The 19325-nt window shown below is 36.9% G+C and overlaps 1 protein-coding gene across 1 annotated transcript in view; it reads left to right on the forward strand.

Moving 5' to 3' along the window:
* The window catches only part of htr2aa (5-hydroxytryptamine (serotonin) receptor 2A, genome duplicate a), a 133785-nt gene that overhangs the window by 61217 nt on the left and 53243 nt on the right, over positions 1-19325 (forward strand). The window contains exon 2 of the mRNA XM_037976151.1: positions 12608-12808. Coding sequence (XP_037832079.1) covers positions 12608-12808 — 201 coding nt within the window. The remainder of the gene's footprint in view (positions 1-12607; positions 12809-19325) is intronic.

Genomic DNA, 19325 nt, shown 5'->3' on the forward strand with positions numbered 1-19325 from the left:
CTGAGCCTCTATTGCTCTGGTGTTTAGGGCCTGTTCCTGGGCGGCCAGGATGAGTGCCTCTGTGCTGTCCTTGAGTCCAGCTTTTTCCAGCCATTGGTAGGATTTCCTGATATCAGCCACTTCAGTTATTTGTCGGTGGTACATCCCATGTAAGGGCTTGTCCTCCCATGATGAGGGATCCTTCTGGATCAGGATTGTGCGCCCTTCAGTTAACCATTCAGGGTGGGTCCCATTTTTTAGTAGATGGTTAGAGGCTAAAATCATATATATATATATATATATATATATATATATATATATATATATATATATATATATAGTATAATTGATGTTGGGCACAGAGATGTACTGTCACACATTCAGCCTCTCTCCTGTGGCTTGACTCCTCGAAAGCTGTTGGAGGTTTCCAATCCAGAGAAACACTGAACTCTGTGTGTCTCTCAGAGAAATAAGGTAGAGATGACAACGCCGGAACATGTTGCACCAGAACTGCAGAATCATGAGGACGTCTGACAGGCGTGGGAGCAAAGAGTCACATCTCAACAAGTCTAGAGGGATTGTATGGTAGTTTTCTCTTTATGTGTGCATGCAAAGAAATCTCTCGGTGGGGGATAATTCACAGTAGATCCGGATCATTGCCATCAGAGGCTGTGTAATAATGTGATACTATCGGTCCCCAAGGGAAAATTATGTTTTCTCTTCCAGGAAGTGAGAATGGCAGATCAACCAGATGAAAACAAAATGAAGTTTGAGCACAGACCAGACAATATAAATGAACCTAAAAGTGAAACAAGGGTTTTTTTCATACTTAGTCACACATTTTGTTCTTTTATTTAAGTACACCTTGTAGATATTTTGATGTAAATTAATACAGATTAGTTCATATATATGCAGTGCATGCCAATTCACAACAAAAAGCAGTCTTAGGGTGTTTTATAAAGAGAAAAAACAAAAAACTTTCCCTGAGCAGTACTTGGTATTTTAATAGGAAGAAAACTCCAGCTAAATCACAATCAAGGAGAACAGCCATGAGTAGGTTAGTCAGGTCAATAACCACACATCAGAAATTTTGTTCCTCTAGAAGGTTTCTTTAGAAATGAGCTGTGCAGATTTTATAACCCGCTGGAGTGCCTTCCTTTCCTGAACAGTGCAGTTTCTGTGGTACACTGGGATGGAGCTGGTGATGACACTCTACTGTACCTCTGTAGTTTGTGGGGATCTTTATTTGTGCGCCAAATTTATTCCTCAAAAAGAACAGTCTTTTGCACGCTCTTTCTAAAGAGTTGTTGAGTGTTATGTGTCCTGATCTTCCAAAATATTAAAAATTCACTCTCTAGTGTGAATGGGAAAATGCTGCTCCTTCCTTCTCAAATCAGTAATCATCTTCTTGGTTTTATCTGTGTACAGGGAGAGATTATTTTTCTGACACTAGGCCAAAAGTTCCTCCAAGGCTAACTGTAGTTCATCTCCACTCACATCCCCTGTGAGCATTACAATGACTGTGGCGTTGTCAGCAAATTTAATGATGCTAGTGTTGTTCTGAGAGGCACGCAGTCATAGGTAAAGAGGGTGTAGAGCAGGACACAGCCTTGGGGGATCCAGTGCTGATCATTCTTGTACCCAAGGTCTAATTTCTAACTGTGACTGAACTTTGTCACAGACAGCTGCAGAGTGATGATGTCAAGTGATGTCAAGGCACAGTTTCTGTGGGACAACTGTATTAAATGATGAGCTATAACCAACAAACAAGATTCATGAGATATGTGTCATTGCCCTCCAGATGTGTGAGGACTTTGTGGATAGTAGCATTAAGTTCATCCTCAGTGAACTGATTCTGGCAGTAAGCATACATCAGAGGGCCAAGGGTAGCTGGGATTGTCTTCTGAATGCAGTATATGCCATGACTATCCTCTCAAAGCATTCTTCTATATTGAACCAGTTTAATGGTTTATTATGCACATTGCAAATCATACATTTTGACATGATCTGCTTTGCTCTCATAACAGATGAAAGCATGATGTGAAATTTACCTGTGCTTCGTCAGTGTAATTGTGTTGTGAGCTGTTTATGTATAATAACACCAACAGACAGTGTAGTTGTGCTCTCAGTTTACTACATTTACTGTACTTGTAAGTCTTGCCACAGAGCTTTAAAAACTACATATGAAACTACTACTTTTATCTATGTGTGTGTGTGAATGCATGTGTGGTATGTGAGTGAGAAGGTTTTGGTAAGGTAGAGATGTCCCAGTTGTGAAGGGCAAGCTTGGCCACTAATCCATCGTTTACACATTTCACACCAAAACCCATTTATCTAGAATCTGTTTTTTTGCTTATTTTTTGGTAGCTTCTTTGTATTTTGTTATGTTACTTCACTGTTTTTTACACCTGTTCCCTGTTGTATTGTCACTGCTGCAGCCGCTATTCTCATCAGCCCCAGTCCATATACTGTATTCTTTCAGGCTTCATCTAGTCAGTGATCCGCCATTGTGAGCCTTTTGCCCTGTTCAGGTTTGTCCTTCATGCCTCCTTGAGTTTTTTGCTGTCTTGCATATGTTTCCTGCCAAGACAACCCCTTTGTTTTTTTTATTGTTTTGTTGTTGTTGTTTATTATTTTGTTTGTTTGATTGTTTTTAACAAATCTTTTTATTTATTTTTTTAACTCCTTCTGTCAGTATGCATTCCTGGGTCTGATTACTCCCACAAACCCTGTCACTTGGGAACACAGAACCTGTCTCCTTCCTGAGCAGTATGATGGCAGGACATTCTCAGGACATTCCCATGGTGTATATACTTGCATATAATTGTTTGAACAGATAAATATGGCACATTCAGACATATGGAAGTTGTACCCTAGGATTAACCAGAGTTGTGGGGGTCAACAGTTCTTTTCCAGATATCCTGGCTGATTTATTTTGATTTTCCCATGATGTCACACAGAGAAGAAGTGTGTTTGAGGTCTACCTTAAAATGCATCCACAGGTGTACCTCCAGTTAACTCAAATGTTGTCAACTAACCTATCAAAAGCTTCCAAAACCATGACATCATTAAATAGACTTTCCTATACTGTTTAAATGATTAGTAATCCTAATATATATAAACTTGTGACTTTGAAGAAAGAAATATACATTCTCCCTAAAGAAAATTCTCTCTCACTATGTGGGCACTTAGCAAATCAAAATGATTTTGATAATCCTAACTAACCTTCAACAGGAAAGCTATAGTCTGATTTAATGTCAGACAGTGAGGAAAAAAATTGTTAATAAAAATGATACTTGTATGCATCGGTTTTCAACTGTTTATAAATGGATTTTGCATTCTTTGTCTAGGAATGAGGTGTCAGGATATTTGTGACAGGTGTTTTTTAAATGAATAAAATAATTATTTTTTATCTTCAAAAGTATTTGACAGGCAGAGCTGAATGGTATAATTACCTGAAACTTTGTGTTTGGCCTTTGTGCAAAATATTATCCTTGGACAATTTCCGATTTCTGTGTTGTTCTGGAATCATTTTTTGACACTAAAATCCATTTGAAAACAGATGAGAGCTCAGACCTGAGAAAATGTAAGTCTTCTAAGCTGGAAACAGAAACGACCAAAAATGTGTGATTTTATTCTTATAAAATGTCTTAGCCTCTGTAAATCCATTCATTTTCTTTACCCACATTTTCCATTACAGGTTGCAGGGGGAACTGGTGCCTATCTCCAGCAATCTAGCCTTTGTAAAACTGGACCTAATTTTCTCTTGAAGCGACTTGAAAGTCTATGTGTTAGGATGTACTGGGATTGTTCCATCTGCTGTATGCATTGGTCAGAATTGTTGTGTCTTAACTCAAGTTTATATTGAGTTAAATACTATTTTTATGGCTTAGGATGTGCCATCTGTTTTTAAGTCTTAATGAAAATAATAATCTGTCTAAGGGAAATTCCATTTCACCCAGAGCCATCTCAACAAAATTGTTGATGTTGATTTATTCTGGTAACTTAATTTGGTTTTATTGTAGAGTATTTTTGCGTTTCTTTTGTTTGTTATAAGCCCAAACATTTATCTTTTCCTCTCAATTTCTTCTTGTTATTTTTCTGTCTTCATCCATTTGTCTTCCTTTTTTCTGTCTTCCTCCATCACACATAATCTAAGCAGATTGTTCAACAGTAATTTATTGTCCCTGTTAAACATAATGACCACTGAGCAGTACGTAGTCACATGGAATGAACAAAGCATTGAATCAAAGATTTTTGCCTGGAGGATTTTTGCAGTCAAGTTAATCAAGTCCCTCAACGAGTTTCAACCCTAAAGGTGGTCCTGAATTTGGGATTTATTTACCACTACTCTTATGATTATCTTCTACCCTACCACCTTCATCCACTTTATGAGTACCTGGTTTCTTGTTTAAGACTGAATACATCAGAATGACATTTGTAGAATCATTTGTAGAGTTTAGAGCTAAATCTATTGAAGCTGCAGCTGGTGTGTTAGGAAGCTACCCCAAAGAATATCATGTGTGCATCTTAGAAATGCCAACAGATTTGATAAAACAGCATGTCTGGAAATGAAATGGTCCTTTACATTTCATATAAGACTTGAAAATATTAACTTATTTGACTGAGCTGTGTAAACCCAGTCTAAAAACACCATAGACATCTTGGGAAAACACAAAGTGAGCCAAAATTAGAAAATATGGTTCTACCATTGATTTCAGTATTTTCCTCCTTTGTAATGTTGCCACTTTATATTTCCAGTAGCTATACTTAAATTAGAAATTAGAAATTCTTTCCTTTAATGTTGAAAACCAGTGTGAAACTAAATAAAATATATAATACAGGACAAGACAAAGAACAAAATCAAGTAAATTGTTTAATATTTTCAATCTTTAATAAATCTAAACTGAAACTCAAGTGTAAAAGAAGAAAAGGAGGTGAACAAACACTATTAGCAGAATAATGTGAAAAGCACACAGCTTGACAAAAAGAGGCAACACACAGCTTTGAAAAAGAAAAGACATCAGAGAGAGGGAACGATGATGGTGTGGAGGTGATTCTGGCGGTGACCATGGAGACATTGAGCATCACCGATGAGTCATCTCCCCCAAAATAATAAAAGCCTTAGATCAGTTTGTCTCTCACTGGTTGCCCTAAGGAAACTACAGAGAATCTGGCAGCAAGAAAAGGCCATACAAACAGGCCATCACAATCTGGAATGCAACAACCTTCATGGTGAGCAGGGCCAAATCCCTTTAAAGAATCTATCCTAAGCTTTTCTACTGATCTGTAGTTGGAGACATTTGCTTGATTTACAAACAGTTCTACCACGTGGGTGCAAAGATATCCCCCTTTCTTAGCCATCTTTAGCTGTTCATACTACTCTAGACCTTATTTAGATCAAAAATGTTTTTTTCACCTCTCATTGACAGGCAAAAATGCTTTTCATAGAGAAAAACAGTAATAATAAATTTAAAAAAAAAAACAATTTCCAAAGAAGAAATTTTGAAAAAGCATTTTTGGAACATTGAATTTGAGAAATATACATTTTGAAAAACAATACTGAAGCAATGCATTCTGCACATGCTATCACTATCACGTTGTGGCCTCAAAGCTCAAACAAAAGAACCATTTTTATTTATTGTTTTTCTTTGTCCTACCATTAAACTTTGATTGTACTCTGAACAAGTTAATAATTGAGAAAAAAAATAATGGTTAAAAAACAAACAAGCAAACAAAATATAAGCTATCATTGTTTTGGAGGAATCTTCAACCAAACTAAGAATGTTCCTTTTCTGTATTTTGATGTGTTGTTAATATGGACCTTATAGACACCTAGTGGTGTGATGTGTGTATTTCAGCTCTTTTTTAGAATTTAAAAACATATTTAGAGTACTTTAGATGTAGCTTGAAGCTCTTATTATGGGGCTTGAAGCTCTAATTTAAACCTTAAAACTTGTTGAAAAAAAAACATTTGGATGAAAACTCAGTTTCTTTCTTTCTTTCTTTCTTTCTTTCTTTCTTTCTTTCTTTCTTTCTTTCTTTCTTTCTTTCTTTCTTTCTTTCTTTCTTTCTTTCTTTCTTTCTTTCTTTCTTTCTTTCTTTCTTTCTTTCTTTCTTTCTTTCTTTCTTTCTTTCTTTCTTTCTTTCTTTTATTTTACTATATCCACAGATTCATCCATGTCTCTTTGTAGTAAGATTCTAATTATACACTTTATAAGGCTTTGATGAGTTTCTGATAATATTTACTTTCAGGTGATAATGTAGAATCTTATAACTGATTTAAAACCTCACATGTTTCATAATGATGTTATGGATGTCTATTACACACATTTTTTTCTGAAATCATCCAACATGACATTTGAGTTATAGATTTCTTAGTATTCATGTGGTATTTTTTTTACTTTCCTTTTACATCTGTAGTGTTGAAAATTAAAAAAAAAATCATCCACACATTTGTCTAACAAGTTTCAGCTATGTGTTTGTACTGCAACTTTACAGGAATACTTTTGTGGTTGTACCCTTTTAGATTAGTTGAGGCTAGTTATTTTATTTTACTGCTTGTTCTCTAATTACTGAGTCTTTCTCTCCCCTTTACTCGTTGTTATCTCAGTCCCATCTGCTGTTATCATTTTCAGCATTTTGAGGCTGTGTTATGCAGTTTGAGCTGCCTTTATAGAATTGGCCTCTAAAAATAAACTCACCTTGATGTATGGACTATGAAAAGCTGTTCCACTCACATTAATATTCAGTAGATTGTATTATATTTCATTCAGCAGCTGAGTGCTTTCTAGACCAATTTACATGACTATATTTAGTGGCAGCTGCAACAGAGGCAGCACATTGGCAGTGAGGAAGGTATGCTGTGTGTGAGAGATGCAAAAATGTGCGTGCAATCATGCAGATGTATAGTCCTTGACCATGCACCTGTTCTGTTGGTGGTGGCTTCACCAGCAACATGTTGGCTGTCTTAGGTAGGTTTCATAACCTTCAGCTATGTTCCATTTGTATGACTCATTCCATTTGACACAGCGTGGCCATTGTGTAATTAGCTTTTAAAGCCAAACAATGAGTGACACATCTATTAAAACCACTACTATAACCCAATATGTATGTTTGTGTGTATATGTATTTTTAATATTACAGGCTGCATTTACATTAAAGCTAGTACAATCAGCATTCAGGAACAACAGCAAATGTTTTCCAGCCTGTCATTAGTTTTTGTTCATATCAGAGATCAGCTTAAAATCACAGAAAATAATAAGCTGGGTACTTATCATAATTGTCCTACTGTACTAACCTGAGTGCAGTGTTAAATATAAAATACTCCCCCTGAATGAAATCTGCTTTTCAAAGAAGACAATAAGAAAACAGGAATACATTCTTTTTTTTTCTATTTGAAACAATTTTTTAGATTATTTTTTTCTATAAAGCAAATCATGGGATATGTAAAAAACAGTTTACTCAAAGTCCAAATTTTTGCACTGGTTTCCAGTGTCCTTAACATTTAGTAGTCAACAAGTCAATGACCTTCTTTCTCCCCTTCATTTTTTTTTTTTTGTTTTGTAATCTAACCTGTTTTGCACCTCTTAGTGTATAGTGTATAGTGCCTATAAAAGGTATTCACTGAGTGAATGTGCAAGAAGGAGAATAGTGAGAGAGGACACCAAGACACATGTGAGCACTCTGAAGGAGCCCTAACCTTAAGCAGTTGAGATGGGAGAGACTGTACATATAACAACTGTTGCCTTGCTTCTTTACCACTCTAAGCTTCATAGCAGAGTAGTGAAGTGAAGTGAAGTGAGATTTATTTATATAGCACTTTTCAGCAACAAGGCGATCCAAAGCGCTTTACAACAGAAACAACAACAGAATCGAATACAGCAGGTACATAATGAAACACAAAAAAAGAAAAACACATCAATCATGTATAATCTAAATGAAATATAGGATAACCTAAGTAAAATCATGAAACCAAAAAATCTAAACATGAGATAAGACAGTCAAAATAGTAGCTAAAATAACCTAAATAAAATCATGATAAAGTTAAAGCTGAACTAAACAATAATTAGGAATCTAACAATCTAACAATATCTAAAATATGAGCTAAAATAAACTAAACTAAATGTACAGGAACTAAACTAAATGTACAGGAAGGCTAAATAAGCTAAAACATGACAATGCTAAAACTAATGGTACAAAACTTTCTAATAGTACCCCAGGCCCACTAGGCAGCCAACGTAAGAATTACTAATTAAAATAGTGAAGGGGGTGGGGGGGTGGTTTGTGAGAGAGATGACTCAGAAACAGCGGAAAGTGTGTGTGTGTGTGTGTATGTTTGCAGATAAGTCCATGAATCCCGTCACAGAGGCCCTTGTCTTTGAAATGTGATGGAATGTTTATCAGCCAGCCCAGAGCAGATCCACAGATGTCCTTAGGCAGAGGGAGCAGAGCATCTTGTTTACATAAATTCCGAGGACATATTGAGATAGCTGACCAAGGTCAGCCTAGGGGAGCCAAATTCACAAACAGTAATTGTTCAGGAGAAAACTTGGATAAAATCTCAACTAGTCTGTGAACAATCTAGTGATGATTTAATGACTTAAATAAGACCTCAGTAGTACCAGTGGTCATTATAGCGCTCGGTGCCGTGACCCCCAAACTAAATTTTTGCATTGGCAGAAGAACGTAGAACTGTCAAGCTCCCAAGCCTCTGGTCGAGGACCCGAGCTTGAAATGAAAGCAGAACTGCCCATGTGGAACAAATAGTGCAAGCTTGGTGTTTTTTTTTGTTGTTATTTTTATTCACTTTGTCCTGCTTACTTCCTCTAGAACTCAGATACAGAATATTAATATTGAATTTTTTTTATTATTATTATCTTTTATTATCTCAGAAAAGCAGCTACTTTTCATATTTTTTTACATACAAATATATATATTTTTGAATAAATTTAACACTTGTTTTTTGGTATTATTGTTCTAAGAAAACACTTGTGCTTCCTCAACATTTTATGTTAATGTTTGTTTGTAATTTTGCTGCATCAGGGATCTTTAAAAAAAACTTGTTTTAACCTGTAGGTCCTCTACACCTGTACATTTAATAACATATTGAGTCAATGAAAGCAAAGCCAGTGGAAAGTGAGCTAACAGTGTTATTATGTTGGAGACATATTTGTTCAATAGAGTATATGTAAAAATGGAGGAAGGAGGAAATGGCCCAGTTTCAAGACCTGTGGAAGGAAAATGTTGTTTGACACCTGAATGACACTGCTGCTGGTGTTTTTTCAACTAATGGTAAACTTATATCAGTCACCATTTGGTTAGGTTTAAGAAGCAAAACTATAGTCAGTGTAGGCATTTCAGTGAGAAGAAAATGATTGGAAGAATGCAAAAAAAAAAATTTAAAACTCAGTTTTATATAAAAAGAGTACACTTTCCTGATCCTTGATAGAATTTTTATAACAATATTTGCACCACATTCCAGTTTATTTTACCAAACAATAAACACTAGCTAAGACATAAAAAACATATAATAAAAATCAGTCATTCAAACTGGTTGGAAGTTTTACCAGTGTTATCCATCACATCACATAATACCATTGAAATTCTGAGAAGGTTATTCTCTTCATATGGACTGCCAGATGAATTGGTTTCAGACAATAGACCTCAACTGGTGTCAAAAGAATTCCGTCAGTTCTTGGAGTTAAATGAATCCGTCATGCTGCTGTTCCTGCATATCACTTCATCAAACAGAGCAGCAGAGAGGTCAGTACAAATCCTGAAATGATCCCTGATGAAAAATGTACTGGAAGATGGGAAGGCCACATTGCCACTCAGTCATTGATTGGCAAATTTTCTCATCATGTATCGCAGCACACCCCACACTGTGACAGGTCGTACAACAGCAGAGTTATTCCTGAAACGTAAGATCTGAACTCGCTTCAGTCTTTTCAAGCCTGAACTCAACCAACACATTATTGCGTACGTGTTTTCTCTAAAGGAGAGGCTGTATGTATTCAAAATTTCAGAGGGGGACTTGAGAAGTGGACCCATGGAACAATTCTGAAGAAACTGGGAAGTGTTACTTATCGCATAAAAGGACAGAGAACACGCAAAATACATGTTGACCACATGTTACTATGGAGACAAGCTGTGGAGGAACCTCCAGTTATATCTTCACCGGGTCCAGAAGTGAAACCAGAAGCGCTCATGGACTGTATTGTTAAAGAGATGACACCAAGTCCAACGGGAAATCTAACATCACAACCAGTACCTGCTGAATCATCTGGGCAGACAACTGAAGAACCACCAGTATCAGCGCCTGTAGCAACCCAAAGCCCATCTGTGAAACGCAGATACCCTGGTAGGCGCAGAGTCCCTCCAAAGAGATTAAATCTTTGAAAATGTGTAAAATCTGATTTAGAGTTACTGTTGTTGCTGTTAAGGTAATACAGCATTGAGTGATGTCTCTATCTGTTAAGTTCTTGGTAAAGGCAGTAGGATATTTTATTTGCCATTGGAATGCCTCTTTCCACATAATTACTTAGTTGAAGTACAAGCTAAAAGGGTAGGAATGTAATAGAGTGGGTTGTGCCCCCTAGTGCTAAGTTGTACAGACATACCTGTTCCAGGAATAGTTTCTGGTTTACTATGAAACCAGAAAATGGGATAAAGCTGAAGTCCTACTCAGACCAAAACATCACTGTTCGTGGATATATTGTAGTACCAGTACAGTATGAGATACAAAAAGTTACTCTACCACTGATCATTGTTCAGGGAGACAGGCCAGCCTTGATTGGATGAAACTGGTTAAAGAAGCTACAGTTAAACTGGAAACAAATTTTCACAGTACACAATGTACTCGTGCAGAAAGAAAAAATGCCAGGAGTACGAGAAGTGATCCAGCATCGTCAGATGGTGTTTTCAGATTACCAAGGCTGCATCAAGGGATCTAAAGCCAGAATCCACTCTAAGCCAAATACCTCAACAGTTTTCTGTAAAGCTCGCCCAGTTCCTTATGCACTAAGGCAAGCTGTAGAGAAAGAGTTGGACTCACTGGAAAAGGTGAAGGTGATTTCAAAGGGTATGTGGTGACTACAATGTTAGCATAAATCAGTGCATTGAAGAGGTGCGATAACCACTTCCTAATACTAAAGACCTTTTTCTACTTTGGCTGGAGGAACATCATTCAGTAAACTTGACCTTTCTCATCCCTACCAGCAGCTGCAATTAGATGAAGAGTCAGAGAAGTATCTGGTTATCAACACCCACAAAGGTCTGTACAAGTACAATCACCTCAGCTATGGGCTTTCCAGTGCTCCTGCTCTTTTCCAGTCTGTGATGGATTAGATCCTTCAAATGATGGATCATGTGACCTGTTTTTTGGATAATATTCTCATTACTGCTTTGTCTGAGAAGTAACACTTACAGAGGTTGGAAGAAGTTCTCACACGTCTGGAGAAGCATGATGTGAGAGTGAAGCTATCAAAGTGCCGTTTTCTTTGAAAGCAGTGTGCCGTTTTCTTTGAGAGCAGTGTGGAGTACCTGTGACATTGGATTGAAAAAAAATGGACTGCATCCCGTAGAGGAAAAGGTTGTAGTCATAACAAGAGCACCAGAACCAACGAATGTCACTGAACTGAAGTCCTTTTTGGGTCTTCTAAGTCACTACAGTCGATTGCTGGAAAATTCATTCACCATCCTTCAGCCTCTACATAATCTGCTAAGGAAGGATGCAAAATGGATTTGGAAAACAGAATGCAAACAAGCATTTAAAAATGCAAAAAGATTACTGCTGCAAAATAAAGTGTTGGTGCATTATAGCACACATCTGCCATTGAAGTTAGCCTGTGATACATCGCCTTATGGGGTAGGTGCAGCCATTTCTCATGTTTTGGGAAATGGAGAGCAAAGGTCTGTGGCATTTGCATCCAGGACATTAACTGATGCTGAGCAGAAGTATGCCCAAATAGAAAAAGAGGCTCTTGCCATCATTTTTGGACCCAGGAAATTCCACAAATATCTGTATGGGAGGAAATTCACGCTCATAACAGATCACAAGCCATTGCTGGCCATCTTTGGACCAAAGTCAGCGGTCCCAACACTGGCAGCCCTGAGGATGCAATGTTGGGCTCTTATTCTAATGGCATACAATTATGACATTGAATACAAAAGGTCAGCTGAACATGCAAACGTGGATGCGCGGTCACGGTTACAGAGAAACTCACTAGACAATACTGCAGAAGCACGAAGTATCTTCTATTTCTCACATATGGAAGAGCTACCAGTAGTATCAATAGACATCAAGAAAGCAACCATGAAAGATCAAATTCTCTGAAGTACAATCTAAAAGTGTAGGAATGTAATAAAGTGGGTTGTGTCCCCTAGTGCTAAGTTATACAGACATACCTGTTCCAGGAATAGTTCATGGTGGGCCAACTTGTTAACGTGTGATGTCTAGGACTGACAAGGGAGTTGTTGTTGTAAGTTCAGACTGGTCACCATTAAAAACATGTCCATGTTTTCCCCTGCTTGATCATTATTATGACTCTTACCAAGAATATCACAACTATAATCAGTGATTCCACAGGTATTTTATTTTCCCTCATTTATCTGTCCCTCTCTGCAGATTACAAATGGCCACTGCCCTCTGACCTTTGCCCTATCTGGATCTACCTGGACGTCCTGTTCTCCACAGCATCCATCATGCATCTCTGTGCCATCTCTCTGGATCGATACATTGCCATACGAAACCCGATACACCACAGCCGCTTCAATTCCCACACCAAGGCTCGTATGAAGATCATGGCAGTGTGGACAATTTCAATGGGTAAGAACACCCAATCAAAATCAACAGAATGTCAAAAATTTACATTACATTTACCATTTTTTACTGTAACATTTAATGTTAGGTTTTTATCTAATGAAACATTAAGGGTTGCCATTGATCTGAAAAGGTCAAGAAAAAGTGTAATATTTTATTTCAATTAGGCATTTTTGGTTTGTGGACCCAGTAAACATACACAAATACCATAATTTTATGTGCACAATATAAGCTGTGCATGCTACATAGTAATATATTCTCAAAGTAATTCGCTGTACTTTCAAGATGATTACATTGCACTTTAAAGATAATAATCACTTAACATAGCTAAGATAAACCTCACCAATCAGGGATAAGCAGTATCTGTACAAAATCTGAGATTTGCTAAATTTTGAACATTTGTAGTTCCCATCACTCCTGGGAATCTGACAAATGCATGCAATCTTTACCAATTATGATTTTACCTTTTTTATTTACAAATTATTTTATTTAACATAATAACTTATTGGTCTAACCTGCCTAGACTTTGAGTTGATTCAATCTAACTCAGTCTGTACTTCAACACCTAGTCTCTGCTGAATGTAAACCAATATATCTACATAATAAGCGACTTGTAACAAATAATGTCCATTTAACATCACAGTAATGACTAACTGAAGCAAGAACAGACAAAGTTAACTTGAACTTAAGACCTCTCATTTTCTAGTACTCCATATATTTCACTGAGCCACACAATAAAAAGGGCACTCTTACAATATAACATTGTATAACATATCTGCTGTGTAGTCACAATTTGCAATTACTTGCAAAAATCCGGGGATATGTTATTTCTGACGAGCTCCTACATCAAAATCATATCAGACTGATGGTTCAAGCTAACCAGTGAAGATAATTATTTTTCAAATGAAACATATTTTCCGGACTATAAGGCACACTTAAAGGCCTTTAATTTTCTCAAAAAATGACAGTGCGCCTTATAATCTGGAGAGACCTCATAATGTTTTAGTATGACTTTGGTAAACTACAAAGCCGCACCACTTGCAGCATTAAGGCTCAGTTACAGTTGCGCAGGGCTCCGCGCACAGTGCGCTGACCTGCTGACCGGCCGGCGATCAGCCACCTACCACCGGGCTTAGCCTCTTTTCTGGGGGAAACCATGTGAGCTGTTTGATAATCTTTGCGATCTCTCATAGAAGGATCATATAAATACTGATACAGGCGAACCAGCTACGCTAGAGCACCAAAATCGTCCATTTTGAATGGAGCGTGGCGCACGCGGTCTGCGCCAAGCTACAAAAACTGGGAGGTGCACGACAACGCGACGCAACACTGCGTGGGGCCTTTGCACAGGGGAGAGGACAGCGCAATTGACGTTGATCATTGTTGGCACGCGCACCCTTTCGTGGTGATCAACGCGTCAAGTTGATACGGGTGAAAAAAAAATGTGTTTAAAAAATTACGTATATTACAATATACAAGCGGAGCTTAGCCTGGTGGCGGGGTAGTGACGTGCTTTCAAAATAAGGTATGAACTGCTTACAGGCTGACAGCCTAAGATCAGTTTGTGATTCAGAGCAGTTTATTGATGTAAAATATAGACAATCCATGTGTGATTGAACAAATGTCATAGTGTGAAACTGCTGTTGATTATTTTACTCTTATGTGAGAGTTCATAAATGCTATTCTTAAGTGAGCTCATCTTTTTTACGACTTAGCATTGGGTTTGTTTCAAGTTAGCAATGTTAGCTCTTTCCTGCTGTTTTTATGTTGATTTGCATTGTTGTGAACTGATGTCATGACAATGATCTGGGGGTAATCGGTTCTCACCATTCCACATTCCCAACTCAGTCATTATGCTTGTTGTTTTGTCAGCCATGACAGTCCTTGTGCTCATCAGAATCCGAATCTTAAGAGTTTTCATCTGATTACCGAGATCCAGCCGTTGGTTCAGGTTCATACTGGTATGGTTGCATATCCATTACTCCCATAAAGTCTTCCGGCATGTCTTCATATACAAGACATTAGCCAGACTGTGGAAAATGAGGGTATATAAACCATTATATTGGCGACATGCAGCGATAAGGCAACAGGCATGGGCCAAATTCAGTTTGTGATGGATTGCACATTCAAAGGTGAGGCTCGACTCGTTGCTGCCACATCCTTGTATTTGAACAGGAAATATGAAATTTTAGCGATTTCAGCGATTTTGACTATAAAAATGTTCGAAAATAGTCATACATAAAGATCAGTGGACAAATATTAATATTAATTTTATATTATCTTTTTTTTTTCTTGTCATGATGACAGATGAGGCTCTGCCTCACCTGCCTCCCCTGACCGCACGTCCCTGCCTTTTTTTAGTTATAGAAAATTTAGTTATAGATCTAAAGTAGAAATGCTTTATTCACTGATATTACCTCTTTGCTCTTTTCCTATTATTCCCTTTTTCACGACATACCACTGGGAGCCTGACAAATTGATCTTAGTTTGTTAATTAGCCACTTACTGAGACTGAAGTAGGCTGTTTATTTAAACAATACACATGCTAACAATTGTAGCCGGTTGGAAACATTTGTTTCAAAACAACATTATCCTACAATGAGTGATGAGTGTTGCTCCTCTGATTGACAAGCCAGGATTTTCTGTGCTGTTGCTACTGAAAACATTTAAATTGCAACCTCTTTGTCTTTTTTTAATAGAAGGCAAAGTTTTGGGGCACTCTCCTCTCAGCCAATACACACAGCTGAGCTAAGTGACAATTTTCTGCTCTGCGCTCTGAGTGACCAAAGACAATCCCACACTTCTCTGGAACTGGAAATAATTTAAATCACTGGAACAATATAATGGATATAACTCAAACTTTTTAAAATTTTGTTATACTATGAAACCGATGTCTGCCCCAAATCTGGAATTAATCTGACATCAACATGCATGACTTTGAACTGGCAAACCTAAATCTGAGCTTTTTGAATGAAATCTCAATAATAACATGCTACAGATTATTCACACCTAATGTGGAATTGTCCCACAAATTTTACATAAGATTGTTTTGACCTAAACACTGAAAAAACCCCCACAGATAATCCAGAATATAATCTAGTCAATCACTGTAATCCCACTGAAATAAACAGGATGGCTCAAGCACAGGGAAAAACTGCAGAAACAAAAGAAGGATCATGATAAGAAACACTAGAGCAGTACTCAGATACCCAACTTCAAAAGTTTGTGAGATTGAGAGCCATGGAGAGTAAAATTGGGAAAATGAATAAAGGGATTAATGAAAATTGGATTAATGAAAAATAGGAAAAGTTAAATTGGGAAAATGAATAAAGGGATAAATGAAAAATAAATAAATGTTTTTTTTACTCATTTATTGATTTATTTTACTCATTTATTTAGCTATTTGACCCATTTTGTAATTTATTTACCCATTTTTTTAATTATTTATTATTATTTATTTTTTTCTCCATACATAGAAGCATGAGCATATAGGTTGACAAAAGGTGAATAAATGGTGCACAATTGGTGACAAAGTAATATTTTTTTAACTAACCTAAATTCACTGAAATCATTTTTTATCAGAATTGTGTTAAAAATAAAAATGCAGTCTATAATAAAGTTGCATACATAAACAAACTGAGCAAATGACCAGGGCCATTGATGCATGCCTTAACAGGAGGAAAAAACTCTCAGCAGACAAGAGTTTTGATTTGATTTTGTGGTGATGTTACAGGCGTCCGGGGGACCTGTATTGTTGCAGGAATAACAAGGAAGACACATGAGATGTGGTCTGTCGGCAGGCAGGCTCTGGTCTCATTTATTAACAGAAAATCAGTTTATTAACTCATTCTACATAACTCGATTTAATTTCACAAGTTTCTCAAATTATAACTTTTCCTTCTGGTTCTCATACAAAGAAAATAAAAAGGTCCTTGTTTGTCCATGTTTACAGTATACTGTCACTTCAATTCAGAACACCTCTTTTACTCTGAGAGTATAGCTTTGAGTCTGAAAAACAAATGCAGCACCTTCATTGCTGTAATTTACCTGTTGCTTTTGACAATCAACTACACAACTTATAAGAACATCATATTAACCATCTCTCAGTACTAAGCATGTTAATACAGTTTCTCCCAAAATACAGTTAAACTCATTATTAACTAAACCTCAGCAATACTTGTCAGTGTATGATTCACAAATTAAATTACAACTTATAAAAGTTACAGTTGTTCTGGAGCTTACCTCATCATTCAAACTAAATAAAACATGCCGTAGTCCGCCATCTTTAGCCAATACACACTAAGGGTGAATTCAACACCTCTGCTGAACTCAATTAACCTTCTTTTGGTAACTCAATAACGTATTTTCAGATATAAAAGTGATCATGTTTAGCACAGAAGGAGTTCTTATAACCTTAGGTGGGATTTGCATTCAAAATACCCATGCTACTAACCTGTATTGTTGCAGGAAAAACAAGGAAGACAAGTGACATGTTGTCTGTTGGCAGGCAGGCTCTGGTCTCTGAGCTACCAGTGTGCTGCCACACCCAGAACTCACCTTGGGAGACACTCCCTCTGCTGGTGACTTTTAGGAATTATCACCAGAACCCCAACTCAAATCAGTGCATATAAGATGGCGATGGCACTTTCTTCTTAACCAAAAAACACAGATTACATTAAAATGTGACTTTACATTTAAGAGCATCATAGTGACACATCCCTGGAGAGAGGTGAAACATTGGTAAGGAACAACGTTCAGCTTTGTGGTTAGAGAAGAAATAGTTAATGTCATCTGATTTTTGTATTGTTACATTTTCAGACAGATTAATTTAGATTTACAAACATTATGATTCATAGAAATAAACTGAATTTATTTATGAGAGGCCATTCTTAAGCAGATGTCACCGGGAAAGAAAATGAGAAAGCAAAACCATTCATCATGCAAGTAGGAGGCAAGTCAGCTCCTTACAAGATGCAATTTTACACAAAACACAATGGACGTTTATGATTCAATATAATTCTTTTAATAGAAGACAGAGAACAATTAAGTCCTGATAATTGGCTTCTGCCTGTGTGGCTGGTTTCCAGCTGTTCAGGTCAATGGACCTAGATCAGGGGTCGGCAACCCAAAATGTTGAAAGAGCCATATTGGACCAAAAAAACAAATATGTCTGGAGCCTGTAATGGCAGAATTTCCTATAGGGTAACACCTGTTGTTTATAAGTCCTGATAATGTTATGACTTCTGTTCCAAGTCCCATGGGTTCTCACAGAATGAACTTGTTTATAGAATTGATGTTGAATTTTCTTCCCTTGGGAACCAGACTGACTTGCCTTTCTCTAACTCCTCCTTCTGGTCCAGTATTTCAATATCTTTAATAAAAGCACCTGTGTTGACTTGGGGGAGCAGAGCTTTGATTCGGAGCTTCCCTGTTCAGACCTGGGACTCTGATATAGAGCTTTGGAACGTGACGTCACTATTGCAGACGGAGGGATATCAGCGCCATCTTGTGAGGCATTGTGTGCATAACAACATAACCAGCAAAATGACTGGTTCAGATATTTTGAATCTCGGTTACTTAAAAATAATTTAGCAATGGTACGGACTTGCTGTGTTATTGGGTGCAATGTCTGGTCACACGACCACAAAGGTAAAAAGATAGAAAAAGGGCTTTCGTTTCACCGTTTTCCTGCATGGAAACAACGCGAGGGGGCTAACGTATCGGAGATAACGAAAAAGAGACGAATGGCCTGGATATCAGCGGTAAGGCGTCCTGACATTACATTCTCCAACATCCCAAGATACCTACAAGTTTGCTCCAGACATTTCCATTCAGGTNTCATGACCTGGCCAATGTGTTCTGTTAAGAAGGTGGAACTGAAGGATAATTTACAAGTTCTAATTTGCAGGATGGCATGCTGACTTATATGACTTCATTGGCCCAAACGCATACCATGTACAACTATGTTTTGAGCATTTTAAAAACTTTATATTTTGTAAAATCCATAATTCCCTCCCAACTTTGTTTTTTTCTTTTCATCACTGTACAACTGCTAGCAAAAAGAAATACACCACTGGCTAGCAACTTTAGTAACAACATCAAGTTTTATTAGGTTTAAGGTTTACAAATATAAAAACAACAAAACAAAAACAATTCAACATTTAGACTCATTGTTACTACTAAAAATGCACATTGGATTTGCACCTGAACTGACATTCAAAGCAAGCAATAAAGTCACAATTTTACTGTCATGGCCAGCACAAATGTTTTGTTAAAATTATGCTTCCTTGAACTTTTGAGGGTATTACTATTTCAGTTTTTTTTTGTTTCTGTTTTATATATATATATATATATATATATAAATATATATATATATATATATATATATATATATATATATATATATATATATATATATATATAACTGTACTGTGTCTCCTAAAAGGAACAAAAAGCCAAAGAAACAAACATTTCTTTCCCCTGAACATTTTTCATAAAAAAAAAAAAAAAAAAAAAAAAAAAA

Source organism: Kryptolebias marmoratus, linkage group LG6, assembly GCF_001649575.2.
Source record: "Kryptolebias marmoratus isolate JLee-2015 linkage group LG6, ASM164957v2, whole genome shotgun sequence".
NCBI classification, from domain to species: domain Eukaryota; kingdom Metazoa; phylum Chordata; class Actinopteri; order Cyprinodontiformes; family Rivulidae; genus Kryptolebias; species Kryptolebias marmoratus.